The 21956-nt window shown below is 42.8% G+C and overlaps 1 protein-coding gene across 2 annotated transcripts in view; it reads left to right on the forward strand.

Annotated features, from left to right (window-relative positions):
• Positions 1 to 21956, forward strand: part of MICU2 (mitochondrial calcium uptake 2) — a 256302-nt gene that overhangs the window by 147857 nt on the left and 86489 nt on the right. Inside the window, exon 1 of one of the 2 annotated variants that reach the window (XM_054015453.1) lies at positions 12185 to 12410. The exons of the other annotated variant lie outside the window; for it this stretch is intronic. Within the exon in view, the coding sequence (XP_053871428.1) occupies positions 12200 to 12410 (211 nt within the window). The 5' untranslated portion in view covers positions 12185 to 12199. Of the gene's footprint in view, positions 1 to 12184; positions 12411 to 21956 lie in introns of those variants that run through there. 2 annotated transcript variants of the gene reach the window in all.

Here is a 21956-nt window from a genome sequence, read left to right on the forward strand (position 1 = left end):
AATCAGCAAAGGCCAGCTAACAACATTAATAAACTACACGCTTGTAGACTCTTAACAGGGACCAGTTGGCATACTTGTTGAGACTGAAGGTTCAGAAATCTAAAGTCTTTGTGCAAATGACTTAAACCCCTAAGTTGCATATTTGATCAATATTCATTTCCTTGTTTATCTAAACAGAGAAATTAGCCAGGTTATAATACACCAGTGTTCAGAACACCCCTCCCAGCTATCTCCATAATTGATACTGTGACTTCTTTCCCTTGCACAAAAAGGAAGTTGTGGGAGTGAAAGATGGTCATTTGTGTAGACTTCTCTTCTGTGGGAACTGTTATTTGTGCAAAACACAGTGGAATGGATCAAATTTTTACATGATTAAAAAACAAAACTCTTTTAAAATCCTATAATCCAATGAGAAGTCAACGTGCTATGTATCAAGTGCTTGGGCTGAATTAAAGATCTTGTGAGCTTTTGTCCTCCTTTACCCAAGGTTACAGAGTGTCATGGCCAAATCCCAGCCTGATTAACAATGTCCACCTTAAAGCTCCCCCTTGTAGTTTCAGAGAGAGTTGCCTTTTCACTGTCTTCCCCTCACTAACTGTGGCCCTGTTATACTGTGTCTCCTGTTCCAGAATGAACTGCCCCCTTTCTCTCTAATGCACCCAGGGCGCTGCACCTGGCTGTATTTGCTGAGTTGCAGTGATTCACTCCAGTCTATAATCCCTGCTTCCTCCTAGTCCATGGCTTTTTCCTACTGCGTGGCTGCTCTCTCTGTAGCCTTTTGCCTTTCTATAAATCCATTGCATGAGGCCCCTTTAGGGGGCTGAGCAAGCTACTGCCTGATCATAAAAATGAGAGATACAGGCAGCTGCCCGAGAGCCTAGGAGAAGGGTACCCAAAGTCAGGGAATCTCCTGGGAGAATCAGAATACTTAACAGGTAAGAACGACTAGAGTTGTTAATATTGCACTTTGTATTCCCTTTAATAACTGCACATGTGTATATGTTTATAAATGCATACATTTTAAAACATCCTTAACGCAGCCTAAAGCCCCCCAGCTCCTTTGTTGCCTTCCACAAATTGGGTTAAGCTGCTTTGGTTTTAGTTGCTTTAAACTTGCATAGACAGTACAAAAACACAACATGGGAGGGACAGCAAGGGGACAAGATGGGGTAGGGTATGCATCTCGTAATAGTTCTGGTAAGTATGCACTTTCCAAGTTATGCATCCTTGCAGGTTGCAATTAACTTTATTAACCTTCTTACTTAACCAAAAATATATACCCCACCTGCCCAACACACAACTTTCAAATGCTCTTATCTTTCTAAAATCAAAATCATTCTTTTAAAATAAGCAAAACTGACTATACTGTTTCAATTTATAAAGCTTTCTGCAATGGTTGCTATAGCCTCTTGGTTTTCATTTTTTGTAAAAAGGTGTGATTAACATTTTTTTTCAATGGGGAAAGTTGTTCACCCCGCCCCATAGTTTACAGTAACTTAGAATGGCTGAGGAGATTTTCCATAAACCTTCCAAATAAAATACATTCACTAAAAGACAAAAAGCATAGAAAATTTCCACTCAGAAGGTGCATATTTCAGAGAGTTGTGTGTGAAAGCAAGATTATAATAGGAAGTGTTTTGCAGTCTTAGCAATAGCAGTTGCTTCCAGCATCATACATATTCATGGTTTACACCTGAAACAGTGGTATAAATGCTGTTTTTTTTTAAACAAGGTTGCATGTGGACAATATGTCTTTATAGAGGTAGCCAGGTTAATTTCCAGTATGTTTGTTGCGGATATGAATAGCCAGTGTTTAAAAATGTGTATTTTTAACTCCAGGAATGTGTGTTTCAACTTTCAGTTTATTGATTCCAATTTACTTAATGGCATACAGGCTACAGTGGTAGGTGATGTAGATAATCCATAGATAGACAGGTCTAAACTTTAGTACTTGTGCACCTATTATTAATTCTTTTATTTACCTGCTATTATCAATGTAGATACTCCAGCCAACATCTCCATTACTACTATAAGCATTTATTTCTTGTTATGCTGTATTGTTGCAGAATGCTTGGTGCTCTTACTTGTAATTTCAGACAGTGATAGCACAGTTTACCACTGAGAATTTGGATTTCTTTTATATTCAGCTACTTATCGCTGAAAAACAGTACTGTGTTCTCTTCGTTTAGAATTAGTCCCACAGAGGGTAATCTACTAAATAGTCCAAAATCATATAAATTATATCAAGAAGATAAACTTCTTAAATGAGGCAGTATTACTTTGGGGAACTCTCTGTTCTGATCATAAAATCTATCCCATTAATCCCTGAAATATATAGACAGGATATTTCAGGAGTCCCATTTGGATCTGTTTTAATATTCTGAAGAGGAAACCCAACCATCCACAGCTAATTTTAAGAAGTCTGTGTCTCATTTGTACAGAAGATACTTGTGCTTTTTCTGCAAAAAACATAATTATAATATTTGATTCTACACGTGAACACGACTGTTACAATCCTGAGTTTAAAATCATAGTAATCGAGCAACTCTTTATTATTTTATTTATTTGTTTAGATTTAACATTAAAAAAGAACATCCATATAAAAACTCTAAACACCTTGGCATTAATAAGATTTACAATAACCATCCATTCTTCTTAATACTGTATTAATATACAAATACATTAATTCTGGCATTGGGCAGCCTTAAATAAGAGATAAGTTTACCTCAGCCAGTAGACAATAAAAATAGAAACACACCAGAAAAGCCTCTTTCCCCAGTAACATACCCTCATCCTTCCCCCAAGAACCCTGCTAAATAAACATGGCTTTTACAGTGTGTCAGGTTTAGGCTATGCTGGATCAAGGTGCAGAGCAAATTCCTGAGGCCCTCACTGAAAACACTGTGCCAGTAGGCCCCCTGTCTTTTATCACGAGGGGAATCCAACTCTGACTAAGAGCAGCTATGGCAATATGTCACAAGGACAAGGAGAGAGGTGATTTCTCAGGTCTAGGGCTTTATAAAGCGTGTGCCAACACCTTAAACTTTACCCTATCAGATGCCTCACAAAATAAGCATTTTTTCAAAAGAAAATGTATTAGAGTAAAATCGTGTAATAAACTCTGGAATTGTGACTGGATTTTGGTGCAGATTTCAGTCCTATACTAAAGACTAAGACTGCAAAAATGTTAGCATTCCCCTGCTGTCCAAAAATAAGTAAGCTGGTGAGATGTTTTTTATAAAAGGCAATTCATGCACATGCACACCCACTCCCAGGAAAAATTGTAAGGATTATATAGAAGTTATTCTCTTCTTGTTGGAAGACTTGTGTGTTTGCTTTCCCTTCTGGTGTGTTTGGGACAGGGGGTAGAGATGAAATGCTCATTCCCTGTTTCTAGTAACTTCAGGAGATATCATCCCTTCTTGTTTCCTGGTGAAGAGTATTGTGCAGTGTTCCCCCTCCCCGTTCCTGGCAGCATGGGACTTCTCTCATTGGGTGCCCTAACTCTTTTCTCCCCCACCAAATGTCTTCCTGTTCCTTTCCTCACCTGTTACTCTTTTTCTGCCCATTCCTCCCATTGCCATTTGGTGTTTCTTCATTCTTTTGTACTCATCTGTCTCCTTTCCTCACAGATTATAGCCTCTTCTCTCTCTCACTCCTCCTATCCCAGCTGTCTGGTTTTCTGATCCCTGTCGAGGTGTGGAATGAGAGAGAATGTAACACATACTCATGCAAAATTAGACTAGGGGCTGATCATCTTAATCTGCTGAGCAGAAAGTGACTGCTAAGCTTTGCTGTACATTCATACAGCAACATGAAGGAGAGCAAGTCTCCTCCCTACTCAGCAGATCGATCCCTAGTAGTTAAGAGATTGCCCTTGTTTTTACAAAACCCTCAGGCAGTAGTTACCACTCCCAAAAGAGAGGGAGATACTGAAGGCTTGTCTTCATGACTGGGAAGATTGACACCCTTGCAGCGGTGTCGATTTAGCAGGTCTAGTGAAGACCCGCTAAATCGATGGCAGAGCGCTCTCTGGTCAACTCTAGTATTCCAGGTCCCCGAGAAGAGCAAGGTAAGTTGATGGGGGAGCGTCTCCCATTGACACAGCACAGTGAAGTCACAGGGGTAAGTTGACCTAAGCTATGTTGACTTCAACTATGTTATTCACGTGGCTGGAGTAGCGTAACTTAGGTCAGCTTACCCTGGTAGTGAAGACAAGAAAAAAGAGAAGATCCTTATCCCATCAGAGGAATGGAAATGAATAGCTGCCCCATAAGTTGCTTCAGGGAAAGCAAGCTTGCCATTTGCCTCCAAAAGTTATGCAAATGTAAAGTATTCTGTTTTCTATCTAGCAGAACCTAGATATACCTAATATACCAAACCTAATATACTTATGTTATGCAAATATGGTGCAAATTTGCATCTTCCTTACTACCCTTACCATTTAAAAACAATCAGCTGTCCAGCTCTGGACAAAAATTCTTTCTGGATGTTGCTTGATTGGACAGCTAGTTTATTTTTTAAAGTGTGGGGTTGGAATGTTCAACCTATCAACTCATTTTATTGTCTGAACATTAGTTGGGTGCTTAAGAATCTTTTCAGTAGAGAAAGAAGGCAAAGTCATTCTCAGTCCATATCAGTTAACCAGACATTAACTAGAAAATGAAGTGGCAGTTTGAGCACAACGATTAGTGATTTGCTGAGCAAACCAGAGATGCTGTTCATTATTTCAACAGATATTCATGAATCTGTGGGTCATTGCAGCTGGTATGGCTAGTATAAGTCCAGATGATAATACTACATAAAGCTAAAGAGTGCATACTACTGTTATGCTGAAATTTATTAATGGCTGCCATCAAGTGTGTCTTTGGTCATTAGGTAATTACAGACCTAATTAAAGCTGATGGGCATGCTAGCTACTATTCATTCAGCCTAAATGGAAGAAGCAATTAAGCTCCTTTATGGAGTAAAATAGCTGGAGACAATGGAAGTCACCACCCAAGGCTGTATGCAAGGTTGATCAAGATTTAAGCCATGTGGGCCAAAGGGTTTCTCTGGGACTTGATTGCAAATGCAAGGGCTGGGTCATTGAGTGGTTGGAGCTGTGTATGTGTCAAAGGGAGAAAGCAAAATGGAAACAAGCAGAAATCCAGAGATGCGGTCATGAGCATAGCCCTGATGGGGAGCAGAGATGCAGAGCTCTTTTGGGTCATAGGACTGGCTGGCAAGGCAGATATGGAAGTTATGAGTAAGGAAAATGCCTGTTGCTGTTCCTATTATGTTCAGGGAAACAGGACCTTGTATACATTTTTTGTAAATAAATAGGATTTCACCAAAGAATCATCAATTTTTCTTCCTAATGAAAACAGCCCAGCAAAGCCTTGAATATTAACTAACCGCTCAGCCCAAGAGGCAACTGTATTAACCCGCTTTTGGAGGATTCATAGCACACAGAGCGAGGCTTACATGGCTTGTAAAATTGTTACTTCTGCTGTTGAAAAGCAAGCTTTTTTTTTTTCACAGCTGTGCATCGTATCCTTCCATTTTGACTGTGTAGTGTGCCCTGATTGGTCAGGGTATTATGCATACAATAATGTTATGCTCGCTTAGTGCTTCAGAAAGCTGAATTCATATATTGTGCATCAGTACCCTGCCTGTTTGCAATATCAGAGCAAACCATCAGCATAGGACGATGAATACATAGAACCTTGTAACCTTGATTTTGTTGTAGTCAGCCAGCAGAGAAGGTCTAATGTTACCAACATTTTTAATAAAGCCAACTTTTAGTCATATCAGCTTTAATTGTGGCCCTTTTAATATACTATTCTATTTTCACAGCTGGTACAACAATATACTATTATGAGATGAAATTCCTCCTTTGTCACATAACTAACAAATGTATAATTAAACATAATCAATTTTGCAATCATTACCCACCAGCATCATTTCACTCATTGATAATTTTCATTTGAAGAATTACTTGATGTGCTATTTTGCTTGGATTTTTTTATATTTTCTCTAATTAAACATAATTAAAATTTAGGAGAGGGAGTAAACATGGTGTTGAGTAAATAGATAAATATTCTGACTGGCAATGCCACATCAAAAGTGCCTGGAACTACAGCTAAAGATGGCAAATATCAAACTATCATAGATATATCTAGATTGTCAAATGATTAGGTAGCATTTTTTATTGAAGCAAAATCTTAAGTGTACCCTTTGACAAAGTTGCAAAATATGCAATAAATGATGATTTATTATAAAGCAGTTTCCATGATAAGAAAGCATAGATAGATTACACAAAACTGTACAGCAAATACATAAACCATCATAAAATACAACCCAAATGATCTTGAACCCTGTTTTCATGGACCTTAGTTCACCAATTTTGTTCTTTTGTTTCCTGGTAGTTAAGCTTTTTATTACTGATTTTCTGTTTAATATAACTTAAAAATGTGAGATCATGGTATTCTGTATAGATTAAATCACACCTGCAAAGTTATTTACTATCAAGGTGATAATGAAGAAAAATATTTACAGACCTGCCATTTAAAGAGCAAGAGCTGATAACAAATGCACAGCTTCCTAACAGACCTATTTTGTGTTTCATATTGACACAGCAGATAACTCTTTAAAGACAGAATGGCAAGGTCCAAAAAATGCTTTTGTTTGCTGTCATATGCAGCACTGCATGCTGGATTACTTCAATTTTTTTTATTTTATTTTTTCTTAATTTTATTACAGTTATTTTTTTAAGGAAGCAGTCTGCTCCGTTTTTTAATTATAGATAAATCTGTAAAATAGGTTTGGGGGCCTGATTTATTATTTGTACATAGGATGGTGTCCTGTACTGATCAGCTCAACGCATGCAGAGAGCGCTTTGAGGACTTTTATATTCCTGGCTACGTGCCATGAGCGCAACAGCAGGGATAGCAAACAAAACACTTCACTGGAAAGACAAGCTGTGTAAATAAAAAGTTATTAGCAAACCATAATATGTAAAACATCAATAATTAAGTATTTTATTGTTCCTCTGTTTATCGTGCTGTAGAACCTACTGCATTTACTCTGTGCTGCTATCTTGTAAAAGAAATATCAAAGGATAACTTCAACTTGCTGGGTTGCGTCATAAGCTTCTAATATATTTTTAACATATTTGGGTTTTGAGGTATATAAAATATGAAGGCTTAATTCACTTGAGATTTGCTTTAATACTGAGGATGAATTTTAATGAGAGTTAATAAGCTACATTTAATGCTTTAATTTTAACAGTAAGGAACAGTTGTGTACACTGAGGCTATGTCTGCACAGCAAAGAGAAACCTGAGCTTGGCCCATGCCAGCTGACTCGGGCTTGTGGGGCTCTGGCTGTGGGGCTGTTTCATTGCTATGTAGACTTCCAGGCTCGGGCGGAAGCCTAGGCTCTAGAACCCTGCGGGGGTGGTAGAGGCTCCAGCCCAAGCCTGAAAGTCTATACAGCAATGAAACAGCCCCACAGCTGGAGCCCAGGGGGCCCAAGTCAGCTGGCACAGGCCAGCTGCGGGTTTTTCTTTGCTGTCTAGACATACCCTGAGAGTACATCTACACTGCACACTTGTTACAGCAGTGTGTAGAGTATATACACTGCACGACCCCCTAGCAAAGGTATAAATAGCAGTATAGACAGTGAGGCGCTGCTGTCGGGGACAGTGGGTCTTGAACCCTGGTCCATAGTGCACTTAGTAGCTGGTCAGGTCCTACCTGCCACCCAGTAATATGCCAGTCAGTTGCCAGAGTAGAAGTTGAACTCTAACAGAGGACACCCATCCAGGGATTGATTGATTGGAATGCTGGGGGCCCTGATTGGTTCCCAGCTCTTATTCAACTCAAGCATAGAAACAGGAAGTTGTCCCTGCAACTGGATTCTCCCTGCTTAGGACTGCTTCTCCTGTAATCCCTTTTCCTGCTACTGATGTCCTGGTAACCTGGCCCTGCCTGCCTCCTGACAGCTGATTCCCAGTTTGCCCTCTGGCCTGTCTCGGACTCTGACCTTCTGGTATCCGTCCTGGTCTGACTCCTGCTCTGAACACTACCTCACCATCTACAAGGCAAGGGGTTCTACTCTTGTTATTTCCTAATACCCAAAAGGAAGGGAGGTTGGAGACCCAAACTGGACCTCAGAGCTCTCAATAAGCTTGTCAAGGCTCAGAAGTTCAAGATGGTCACCTTATTGATGATCATCCCAGCATTGGAACAGGGAGACTGGTTTTTGGCCCTCGACCTCCAGAATGACTACTGGCTCATTGACAATTTCTCAGGTTTGCTCTGGGACACAACCATTACCAATAGAGTCCTCCCCTGAGGGCTCTCATCAGCCCCAAAAGTATTTTCCAAAGTTCTCTCAGTGATAGCCACTCATTTATGCTTGGAAGGGATAATGATTTACCTGTATCTGGATGATTGTCTCCTAAGAGCCCAATCTCTCCAGGAGGCTCACTAAATCATCAATACTATGATACACTTGTTCACAGAACTGGGTCTACCGATCAATACCCAGAAGTCAACCCTAACTCCAGTGCAGTGCCTGGAATTCATAGGGGCCAACTCAACACCTTCCAGCCCAAAGACCTTCTACTGCAACACAGGTTCCTATCCATAGTTTCATTCATAGACCTCAATCAATGTAGTCTACAAATACCAACCAGGCTCTGCCTCCAACTTTGTTGACATATGGCAGCAGACATGGTGGTGATACCACATGTCAGACTCCACATGCATTGCCTCCAACTGTGGTTCAGTTCAGTTTAAAGACCGAACAGGGACAGGTTGGACAAACCCCTGTCACTACCCGCCAGGATCAAAAACTCCTTAGACTGGTGGAAGTACCCAGCCAATATGTGCAAAGGGATCCCCTTCTTGCAGATGTCACCATCGTTGCTCCTCAACACCAACGCATCACTCAGAGGATGGGGCACACATTTAAACGGCCTCATGATGCAAGGCAAATGGTCGTCTGTGGAGATATCCCTCCATATCAAACAAATCTCCCCAACATCCGCGTCTCTTCCACACATCCTAGACTATGTTCTGACCCTTAAAAAATCAGGACTATCCCTAAGCTCTCTTAGGGTCCATTTAGCACCTATAACAGCCTTTCACCAACCGGTAGAGGGGCACTCTGTGTTGTCACAACCAACCACAAAAAGGTTCCTCAAGGGTATAATAAACCTCTCCTCTGAGCCTCCAGTTCCTACCCCATATGGGACCTAAACCTGGTACTGAAAGGGCTGATTAGGCCTCCTTTTGAACCCATGGCCACCTGTTCACTGACATACCTATCAGTGAAAATGGCGTTGATAGCGATTACCTCAGCCAGAAGAATAGGAGAGATAGCAGCCCTGATGGCACATCCCACCTACGCAGTACTCTTTCCGGACAAGGTTATGCTCAGGCGGCATCCAAAATTGATCCCTAAAGTAACCTCTCTGTTTCATATGAATCAATTGATTCACCCTCCAATCTTCTACCAAACCTCACAAAGAAAACAGGGAGGCTATACTTCAAACCCTAGATGTCAGAAGAGCCCTGGCATTCTACCTTAACAGAACGAGGGCCTTCAGGAAGTCCCCTAGAGTTTTCCTCTCCATTGCGGAAAGATCCATGGGCTCAGCAATATCAGCCCAAAGGCTCTCTAAGTGGGTCTCGAATTGCATCAGACAGTGCTACCAAATTTGCAGCATGACCCTTCCAGACTTGATTCATACTTACACCACAAGATCTATCTCCTCATCTGTCGCCTTCTTAAAGGATGTCCCTATCTCAGAGATCTGTAGAGCAGCGACATGGGCATCAGTCCACACTTTCTCAGACAACTATGCAGTCATTGGGGACGCTGCCTCCGATGCCATCTTTGGCTCCACAGTACTGTCATCCATAACTGACCCAACTTTGAAGTCCCAGTCCTCCAGAAGGGATGCTGCTCTGGAGTCACCTATAGTGAAGCACCCGTAGGGACACTACTTGAAGAGGAAGAAGAAACTCACCTTGTGCAGTAACAATGGTTCTTCGAGATGTGTGTTCCTATGGGTGCTCAACAACCCACTCTCCTACCCTCTAATTTGGAGTTGTTGTCAATGACTCTGGTAAGGAAGGAACTGAGGGGGGTTGACCCGTGTGCACTGATTAGCCTCGTGGCATAGCATGAGGAGACACAGTGCATGTGAGGGCCTGACGGACACTGCTACCGAAGTTCTCCGAACAGCAACTCAGGGACACAAGCACACCTACAATGGAGTACCCATAAGGATACACATCTTGAAGAACCATCATTACTGCACAAGGTGAGTAACTACTTCTTCTTTGCCCAAAGATGCACTCTGTTCTCTTCCTGCCTCCCCACCAAAAGGTAATGGGCCACCCTGATTACACTGGCCTCATTAGCACTACAAAAGTAATTTTCCGTCCCTTGGTATTCAACCCTTCTTGTCAACTGTTGAGAATAGGCCACTTCCACCTTAATTGAATTGGCTCATTAGCACTGACTCCCCCGCACCACCACTTGTAAGGCAACTCCCATCTTTTCATGTGCTATGATGTATATTCTGCTTACTATATTTTTCACTCCATGCATCTGATGAAGTGGGTTTTAGCCCACGAAAGCTTATACCCAAATGAATTGGTTAGTCTCTAAGGGCATGTCTACAATTACCTCCGGAGCAATCTATCCAGTGGGGATCGATTTATCATATCTAGTGAGGACGCGATTAATCGACCGCCGAGTGCTCTCCCGTCGACTCTGGCACGCCACCAGAGCGAGAAGCGTAGGCGGAGTCGACAGGAGCGTCAGCAGTCAACCTACCACAGTGAAGACACCGCGATAAGTAGCTCTGAGTACGTGGACTTCAGGTACTCTATTTTGGTAGCTGAAGTTGCGTAACTTAGACCAAGTTAGCCCTCCCGCCCCCAGTGTAGACCAGGCCAAAGGTCCCGCAAGGACTTGTCGTTGTTTTTGTGTTAGCATTGTTATCTGAACTGCAAAGGATATCTGCAATGGTGGGGTGGTGATTTTTAGCTGACTGGCTTATCTAATAGTACAACTTATTGTAAAATTGCTTTTTAGACAGAGATAATTGAAATACTGCCAAGTTCTATTTAATTTTGTATAACCCCTTGGTGTTTACTGTTTATCTTGTAGTATTGATGTCAAGGCTAATAAACTCCTGGAGATGTACTTTAGCAGCTACTGAGTCCAGGTACCAAGCAATGGAATATATTTTTCCAGCAATCACATCTGGTCCTTTGGCCAGATAGCTCTTTTGCTTCTTGGTGTATTTAACTGCTAGCAGTTGCAGCAGCTAAGAATTGACTTTGGGTTAGATGTGAGGTTATTGTATTGATAACAGCTTTGCTAGGGTTACCATATTTCAACAAGCAAAAAAGAGGACGGGAGGAGCCCCGCCCTAGCCCCGCCCCTGCCCCTCCCACTTCCCGCCCCCCCAGAACCCCCAACCCTCCCCCTGTTCCTTGTCCCCTGACTGCCCCCTCCTGGGACCCCTGCCCCTAACTGCCCCCCGGGACTCCACTCCCTATCTAAGCCTCCTTGCCTCTTGTCCCCTGACTGCCCCAACCCTTATCCACACCCCCACCCCCAGACAGACCCCTGGGACTCCCACGCCCCATCCAACCACTCCCCACCCCCTGACAGCCCCCCCCAGAACTCCCAACCCATCTAAACCCCTCTGCTCCCTGTCCCCTGACTGCTCCGATCCCTCTCCACACTCCTGCCCCCTGACAGCCCCCCCAGAACTCCCAACCCATCTAAACCCCTCTGCTCCCTGTCCCCTGACTGCTCCGATCCCTCTCCCCACTCCTGCCCCCTGACAGCTCCCCCCCAGAACTCCCAGCCCCCTACCCCCCGCTCCTTGTCCCCTGACTGCCCCCTCCTGGGACCCCTGCTCCTAACTGCCCTCCAGAACCCCACCCCCTACCTAAGACTCCCTGTTCCTTGTCCCCTAACTGCCCCTTCCTAAGACCCCCCCCCAACTGCCCCCCAGGACCCTACCCCCTACCTGTACCCTGACTGCCCAAAACTTTCTCCACTCCCCTCCAAAAGCCCCCCCCCGTTTCTTGACTGCCCCCTCCAGAACCTCCCTGTCCCTTCTCCTGCCCCCCCTTACCCTGCTGCTCAGAACAGGGTGTTGGGCTCTGTGCCAGCCGGACACATGGCTGAGCTCCCCTGCACAACACAAAACCCGGTCCCTGGCCCTGCACAGGGCTGCCGGAGCGGGCTGCAGGAGGAGGAGCTGCCGGCCGGCTCAGAATGCAGGGAGGGAGGGGGTGGGAGGAGGAAGCTGCTCCGGAGTCCAGCCCGGGACTTTCCTGCAGCCCTCCCAGCCGCCCTCCCAGCCGGGGGAGGCGGAAATCCCGGACATTGTGAGTGCTTTACAAATTCCCCCCGGACGCTATTTTTAGCACACAAAAGGAGGACATGTCCGGGTAAATCCGGACGAATGGTAACCCTAGCTTTGCTTAATTGGATACTGTTGTCGTTTGAGTCAAACTTGTTTGTAATAAATATGCCCTGAGCTATCTTTCTGAAACAGAGTTGCTAAGAGATTTTGCAGAGTTTCTTTGCCCAGTGTGAACATGTGTGTTTGCTTCTGTTTGAGAACTGTCTTTAGAACCATGTGATAAAAGAATGGTAAGGATTACCTAAGAGTAAATTTGTAATATGGTTCAGCCAGCAGAGTTCGTTGCTGCTGGAGTTTTTGTTCGGTTTTGTTTTAGAGTCCCTTTCCCCTCTGGTCATAAAAACTTTGCTAGAACTGTATTAGCAACAACAATATTTAAACAAGGTTGTAGTTAGGTCTGCTCCCAGAGCAGGCAGGTTGCTAGAGACAACAATGAGATTGTAGTGAGCTTCTGGTTTTGTTTTCTTTTTTGCTTTCATGGTTCTGCTGAGTTTTGCTAAAGAATGATGCAGAATCAAAATTCTTACCTTTCTTAAACAAGGCACTTATGTTGATTAAGGAAAATTATTTGTCAGGGAATGAGGAGTGAAAACTACAGTTTTTAACTATGCAGCTTTCTGGAAAGCAGCAGTTGCCAATAATGTAACTTCTTGATTGAATAAAAGCACATTTTAAAAGCAAAACATTTTGAACAAAAATAGTGTGAACAATGAAACCACTCAGACTTCAGATTGTTTGCCTCTTGCTTACAACTAATCTTTCACAACGCACATCTTGAAGGATTAAGTTACTTAAGTGTGAAAGTTATTTGTTGTTTAATGGCATTTGAATGGAAAATGGATTCTTTGAAATGAATGAATATATACTGTACACGTACAGAATACTTGTAATGCAAGTAATGGAAATATCTGGTTATTAATAACAAGAATATGCTTGTATAAACGTGGGCTGCCTTAGAATTTCAGAAATTTACAGCAGTTCCTTCTTTAGCTAACTATTCCAGTTTTGTGACATACTACCATGATATTTATAAGATTAGAAATAGAAGTTACTTTTCTTCTTTATGCATATGAACAAGTCTCAAGAATTCTTCAGATCATTTCTGTCTCTCTGTAAATATTTCTCTAATTTGTAATGAATATTTTGTACAACATAGCACACCATTTAGACTATATTTAGCATAACATGCTGTGTGGCATACCTCTGAAAATATCTCTGGGATTTTTCCTACTTTAGATACTTAATAGTTTTGACAGATTACTTGTTTGTTTTAATTAATGCAGTGGAGCTTAATCAGTTCTGAAACATCCTGTTTAACTGACAATTAACTAAGTCTTAACAGATACAGTGAAATCAGAATCCTATACATTTTTACCATTGTTGCATGAATTGTAACTTGTAGCATGTATCTTTTAACAGTAGCAAATGTGGTTCTAAGAAATTAGGTAACATCTGTTTTAAAGGTATCCGTTGGCTGCGGTGCAACATTTATGTGCTCACATACTATTGTGATGGAGGTGGGGTGGACGTATAATTACCCAGATGGGTAACACTGGTCTACAATTTTTGAGAAGTCGTCTGCTTCAGAGATAAAATGTGCTATTTATTATGTATTTTGATGTGCTGAATTCAAATATGACAATTAAAACAACTGATTGGCTACTGTTTCTAAGATATTTGTTTTTACATTTTATGTCTATGTATATTGTGTAGATAGTAGAGTTTGAATCATAAATTGTAAACCTAGGTCTTTTCATGTGTTTATGGTTGCTTTACATGATAATATTTCACCTGTCCTGTTTATGTAACACTTTAAAAATCAGCAAAAGAGTTATATAAATAAAATTTATTATGACGCAAAAGGCAAAAAACTATTATGTACATAGTTTAGTCCTATTCAGTGTCTGCTCGGCGCTTCTTGGCTTATCTCTTGTATTCATTAAATGGAGCATCTCTTGTCACTGTCCAGCAATAGTTTGCAAGCATTGATGGGCTCCATTTGCCCTGATAGCGTTTCTCCATTGTTGCAATGTCCTGGTGAAATTGCTCGCCGTGCTCGTCGCTCACTGCTCCGCAGTTCGGTGGAAAAAAATCTAGATGAGAGTGCAAAAAATGTATCTTTAGTGACATGTTGCAACCAAGGCTTTTGTATGCCTTGAGGAGGTTTTCCACCAACAACCTGTAGTTGTCTGCCTTGTTGTTTCCAAGAAAATTTATTGCCACTAACTGGAAGGCTTTCCATGTCGTCTTTTCCTTGCCACGCAGTGCATGGTTAAATGCATCATCTCAAAGAAGTTCACGAATCTGAAGACCAACAAAGACACCTTCCTTTATCTTAGCTTCACTTAACCTTGGAAATTTTTCACGGAGGTACTTGAAAGCTGCTTGTGTTTTGTCAATGGCCTTGACAAAGTTCTTCATCAGACCCAGCTTGATGTGTAAGGGTGGTAACAAAATCTTCCTTGATTCAACAAGTGGTGGATGCCGAACACTTTTCTTCCCAGGCTCCAATGACTGTCGGAGTGGCCAATCTTTCTTGATGTAGTGGGAATCTCTTGCACGACTAACCCATTCGCAGAGAAAACAGCAGTACTTTGTGTATCCAGTCTGCAGACCAAGCAAGAGAGCAACAACCTTCAAATCGCCACAAAGCTGCCACTGATGTTGGTCATAGTTTATGCACCTCAAAAGTTGTTTCATGTTGTCATAGGTTTTCTTAATATGGACTGCATGACCAACTGGAATTGATGGCAAAACATTGCCGTTATGCAGTAAAACAGCTTTAAGACTCGTCTTCGATGAATCAATGAACAGTCTCCACTCATCTGGATCGTGAACGATGTTGAGGGCTGCCATCACACCATCGAGGTTGTTGCAGGCTACAAGATCACCTTCCATGAAGAAGAATGGGACAAGATCCTTTTGACAGTCACAGAACATGGAAACCCTAACATCACCTGCCAGGAGATTCCCCTGCTGTAGTCTGGAGCCCAACAGCTCTGCCTTACTCTTGGGTAGTTCCAAATCCCTGACAAGGTCATTCAGTTCACCTTGTGTTATGAGGTGTGGTTCAGAGGAGGAGGATGGAAGAAAATGTGGGTCCTGTGACATTGATTGTTCAGGACCAGAAGTTTCATCCTCTTCCTCGTCTGACTCAAGTGAGAATGATTCTGGTGCATCAGGAACCGGCAGTCCTTCTCCGTGGGGTACTGGGCATATAGCTGATGGAATGTTTGGATAATGCACAGTTCACTTTTTCTTTTTTGACACACCTTTCCCAACTGGAGGCACCATGCAGAAGTAACAATTGCTGGTATGATCTGTTGGCTCTCTCCAAATCATTGGCACTGCCAAAGGCATAGATTTCCTTTTCCTGTTCAACCACTGGCGAAGATTTGTTGCACAAGTGTTGCAGCATATGTGTGGGGCCCACCTCTTGTCCTGATCTCCAATTTTGCAGCCAAAATAAAGGTGATAGGCTTTCTTAAGCATAGTGGTTATACTGCGCTTTTGTGATGCAAAAGTCACTTCACCACAAACATAGCACAAGTTATCTGCACTGTTCACACAAGTACAAGGCATCTCTGCTCACTTTGGCTAAACAGAAATGTGTTCTTTTGCAAAATCAAACACTGACAAATAAGAGAGCATGACACTGTATGATTTCTAGAGCTGATATAGGGCAATTTGTTCAGCAGAGTGATGTAAGCTTCGTTATGATTGCATCATCCATGACTTCTAGGAATAACATGATGCAATTCATATCATGTATGACGCAATACCAGCTTCAGATTGCATCATTCATTGTTTTGCCTAAAAAGCAAGTACTGTCCAAACCCAGTCATAGATTTATTCATAGATCCAGTCAAAGATGTATTTTAGTCATTTCTGGTTTAAATTGAGATCTCTTCCCTTTATAACTCACTTATCCTCCGCCATTCCCTAGTCAAGGGTCGTATATACTGACCCAATAGCATATCTTGAAAACTAGAGCCAATCAACAATTTTAAGCATCATTTTCGTTCTCAGTGACCCAGAATTAGTAAAGTTTGACTACATTTATTTCAGAAGCTTTTTGGCTGTAGAGCAGTGTAATAGAAGGTGCAAGAAGAGCATGCTATATTCAATACTAATTTCCATTCTAACCTTCCATTTTTGGTTGTTCTTGTTTCCTTTGGGCTGGAATCTTCCATGCTTGGTCTTAGCCCAGAGTTGCATTTTTTTGTGAAAGTTATACTAGTAGGTAAACTGGTTTTAATCACTTTTTAATGCTTATAGTATGTAGAACAGTTTTTTTTTTCCTCCATGTGTTCTGATTGGAAATGTAGCATTCTAATTTTTTTAAATTATTCTTTGAAAGGCTGAAGCTAGACACACCAAATATCTACATCCATTTAGACCAGGGGTTCTCAAACTAGGGGTTGGAACCCCTCAGGGGATCGCGAGATTATTACCTGGGGGGTCGCGAGCTATCAGCCTCCACCCTAAACCCCACTTCGCCTCCAGCATTTATAATGGTGTTAAATATATTTAAAAGTGTTTTTAATTTATAAGGGTGTGTCACACTCAGAGGCTTGCTTTGTGAAAAGGGTCACCAGTACAAAAGTTTGAGAGCCACTGATTTAGACTCAAGGTAAAATCCAAATTTGATTAGATCTCCAGCAGTCTGACCTATGACCAGTGCAAGCCTGTTGGGTTGGGGGAGCTCAAATGGGATCTCAGGGACCGGGAAAGTGTTGATTTCCTGAGAAGACCATCAGCCTTGTTGAGGTGCAGGCAGTGTTGCTTCCTGAGAGTCCTTCCAAGAATCATAGCCAGTCACTTGGAGCGCAAAAGCAGAACCACTATGGCTTATCTCAACTGACAAGGCAGAACAAAAGCAAAAGCCTGAACAGAGAGGTCAGAAAGATACTTCTGTACTTGGAACACATGGGTCAGTTTTTTAGAGCCACATACATTTTCAGCAAGGCCAATGGTCACACTTACTGACTTTGCCATTGCCAACTGGATACGGGAGAATGGAAGCTAAACCAGACATGGGTAAACTACAGCCCCTGGCCCACATCCGGCCTGCAGGACCGTCCTGTCCAGCCCCTGAGCTCCCAGCTGGGGAGCCTAGTCCCCAGCCCCTCCCCCGCTATCCCCTTCCCCCACAGCCACGCCGCCGTGCATTCCCCGCTCTGGCCCGCTGCTCCCGCTGGGCAGCATGGGGAGTGCAGCTGGCTATGGCCGGGTGTAGCGGCTGCGAACTGCTGCTGGTAAGGGGGCGGGAAGCGCGGGGGTTGGGTAAGGGAGCAGAGGATCCTGGGGGGCAGTCAGGGAGGAGGGGGTGGAGGTTCTGTGGAGGGGCAGTCAGGGGATGGGGAACAGGGATGGGTGGGAATCCCAGGGGGCCTGTCAAGGGGCAGGGATGTGGATAGGGGTCGGCAGGGCAGTCAGGGGACAGGGCGCGCGGGGGAGCTGGATAAGGGGGTGGGATCCTGGGGGAAAGTTCGGGCGGGGGTCCCGGGAGGGGGTGGTCAGGGGACGAGGAGCAGAGGGCGGTTGGATTAGGGGATGGGAGGTCTCGGGAGGTCTGTCGGGGGGTGGATAGGGGTTCGGGCAGTCAGGAGACAGGGAGCATGGGAGTTTGATAGGGGGCGGGGGTCCCAGGAGGGGGCGGTCAGGGGGGCGGTCAGGGTCAGGAGCAGGGGGGGTTGGATGGGTTGGGAGTTCTGAGGGGGGCAGTCAAGGGGCGGGAAGTGGGAGGGGGCGGATAAGGGGTGGGGGCCAGGCTGTTTGAGGAGGCACAGCCTTCCCTACCCTGCCCTCCATACAGTTGCACAACCCAATGTGACCTTCAGGCCAAAAAGTTTGCCCACCCCTGAGCTAAACAGAACTTTTTGATCAGATTGCACTGAGGTGGTTCTGTGTGTAAGCTCATCTGTTTGCAACCCAGTCCAACAGAAAGATAACTGATTCTGCTTCTGATGTTGGCAGCCACAATTAGTGAGCATAGACATCCTATCACTCCACTGGCTGAGGGGAAAATGCTTTTCTCATCAGATCCAGAATAGCTGAAAAGATTAGCCAGCATGGAGCTTCAGCAGTCCTAATCACACTCTACTAACCCAGTGTCCTTGGCTTGTCAGCACGTCCTTCCTGGATGCTTCCAATCTCTTGGCACCTCAGTTCACCAGGATCTACCTGGATCAATAATATTTGAGGCTTGGTGCATGGAACTTGAATGTAAAACATGGTCAGGCCTGGGTACTGATTGATTTCCCTTAGAAATTCAGAAAATCTTCTACCAACCATTTGGAGGAGCTGGTATTCATGGTGGACAAGTCCTCGAGACTGAACACACAAGGCATTCCTGACTTCCTACCAGATGGTTTTCATAAAGCTATAGTTTCTTGAAAATGTAACTTTTAGGCTCCGCCATCTGCCCTGTTTCTCCCAGTTTTGCCTGCTGCTTCATCCATGTAGTTTCCATTTTCTGATGCAGTATTCCATGAGAAACTCCTGATCTGGTTACTGTGGAAAAATGGAACCCTTCGAGAAGTGTTACAAGTCCTTACCAAATCACCTTTCAGTTGCTAGGGAAAGTGTCTTGCATGTTACAGAACTGACAGACATCTTTTTCACTTTTCCTTCCCAATTGCTCTTTTTTTATTGTTTGCTGCTTACAAATAGTTCCAAGCTTGAAGAGCAGACTGCCATAATAGAGAACACTAAAATTATTAATTTTGTCTTCTCTGAATGGGAATTTGCTTTCCTGTCAGGACCTGCTTTGACTCAGTGTGTTTGACAACTTCTGAATGTCTGGCTGCACTGAGACGGCAACTGATTTTTCTCTTCTGGTTTTCTAACAGATGACAAATCTGCTTTTGTTTCACATACACTTTTTTAGGGGAAAATGTGAAACCTAATGTTTGAAGATCTAATCTGTTCCTGTAACTTTTTTTCTTATTCTTCTTAGCTTTGGCACTATAGCCTGGAAAGCATCATCAGTGCAATTCACTAAGTGGCCTGTAGAGGGTGGTGATGGGAGACTACTGCACTGGACAAAAACAAAACAAAAACCTCTTACCTGCCTCAGAGATTATTAATACAAAAAAAAAAAAAAAAAAAAAAACCACACAACAGTGGTTCTAAGTCTGATGGAGCAGTGAATTTCTATTCAAGAAACACAAAAAATACTTGGTTCTACTAGAATAGCCACTTCCATACATTATCTCCATAATGTATCAGTTTCTGAGATTTGTGAGACTGCTGCTTGGAATGCAATTCACATTTTTACGGCTCTGAAGCCAAATCACATACACTTTTCAAGAGAGTGGTCTTTTATTCTTCCTTTCCTGCTTATTGGGGTTGCTACTGCTATATAATTAACTGTAATGGGGACCTGCAGAGGCAAACTTGTAAGGAAGAAAGAAGGAGGTTACTTAGCAGCCAGTAACTGGAGCATTCTAAACATATGGCCTCTGCAGATCCACCCTGACCATTCTTCTTCCCTACTTCTTTGGAGTATTACAACTGGTGTTGATTAAACTAAGGCTATATCTACACTACCGCAGTAATTTGACCTAAATTATGCTACTCCAGCTACGTGAATAACGTAGCTAGATTCGACGTAGCTTAGGTTGACTTAATGCATTGTCTACACCGCACTGTTTCGACGGGAGAAACTCTCCTGTCTACTTACCTTATGCTTCTCATTCCGGTGGAGTACCAGAGTGACAGGAGAGCGATTGGTGGCCAATTTAGCGGGTCTTCACTAGACCCGCTAAATCGACCCCCAGTGGATCAATCGCCATGCGTTGATACCCTGGTAAGTGGAGACAAGCCCTTACTCTTCTTGTTCGGGGTGGAGTACCAGGGTTGATCGGAGAGCGATCTGCAGTCGATCCAGCAGTAGTGTAGACATAGCCTAAGACAGTGATCACCAACCCGTAGATTGCACCCAAACTCCCTTCCAGATCTTGCACTCCAACCCTGTGCCCCAGGCTCAGCCCAGAGCCCCCTCCCAAACTCCCCTCAGCCCCAGCCCAGAACCCACACCCTCTCCCGAACCCCAACCCCCTGCCCCCAGCCCAGTGAAAGTGAGTGAGGGTGGGGGAGAGTGAATGATGAAGGGAGGGGGGATAGAGTGAGCGGGGCAAGGCTTTGGGGAACGGGTGGGGTAGATCCTGGATTGCACTTAAATTCTAAAAGTGATCTTGTGCCTAAAAAGGTTGGAGACCACTGGCCTAAGAGGAACTGAGGATGGTGATAGAGTGAGGCCATTTATATCCATGGTATGAATGTCAAGTCTAGAGTACAAGTTCATATGTCCCTGACTCCTAAACTGTTTTAGAATGGTTTCACAATCTTGCACTTAACGTAACATCTTTCTCTTTACCTCTTACTGCTGTTCTTTGGCTAACTTACTGTTACATGCATAGCAGTATATTATAAATAATTGTCTATATTTTTACAGCTCCCTTAAATTAATCTGCACCATTTTATAATACATTTGAAAGGTATTACATTCTGTAGGAATTGTTGCTTTTTTAAATAATACATACCCAGTAAGATTTTTTACTATAATGAAATCAGTTTTTTTTTATCACTGCTTATAGCAATCATTGGATTATATGGATCAATTTTTACCTTTCAAAAATCAGTTCCCATTTGTGGTGATGTGTTTGACTATGGTTTTACTGATAAAGTGGGATTTTTAGTCAAAATGATTTTTTTTTCTTTGTCTCCAATGGTAGGAAAGAATTTCTCACCTTTCTTAGTGCTACTTGATTGCAGGTAACGATGTTACAGCTTGTCAAAGTGATAATTAGAACCAATTATAAACTGATTGACTTGCCTGGGTATTAAAATACATAGTACAACTAGCTTTATCCTTGCAAGGTGGAGATTTCTTCTATGTACAGTAGGTCTGAGGAGCTCACTGTTTCAGATTCTCTTATATTTTGTACATTTTTTTCATCAAAACTATCATAAATGACTTACTTCTTGCAACTAAAGTTTGAAAAAATAAATAGTGCAGAGCAAAAGTAAGACAGGGCTTGAAAAATCTGTATTATATTCAGAGGTGAATAGGAAACTTTTTCCCTAGAAAGTGGGAATGGGGTTCCAAGATAACAAATTTTTGTGGAATTTTAGCTTTCATTTTGAAAAAAATTAATTTTCTAGCACTTATTTTTGAAAAGATAATTTCTGTTTGTAAAGTGGGGATGGGGTTCCAAGATAACAAATTTTTTGTGGAATTTTAGCTTTCATTTTGAAAAAAATTAATTTTCTAGCACTTACTTTTGAAAAGATAATTTCTGTTTGTAACTCTTACACAGCGATATCTTTCTGTATATAAAGGACTTTACTGTGGTGCCTCTACTCTTCTCATTAGTTTTTTCATAAAATAGCGGAGTGAAACTAACAAGATTATTCAGTTTCACTGTCGCTATTCAGAACTCTGAGCAACAGTGAAACTGGAAAGAATCAGGTAAATTGTGCTGCTGCTGCTTGGAAGAAT

Source organism: Malaclemys terrapin, chromosome 1 (assembly GCF_027887155.1).
Source record: "Malaclemys terrapin pileata isolate rMalTer1 chromosome 1, rMalTer1.hap1, whole genome shotgun sequence".
NCBI classification, from domain to species: Eukaryota; Metazoa; Chordata; order Testudines; family Emydidae; genus Malaclemys; species Malaclemys terrapin.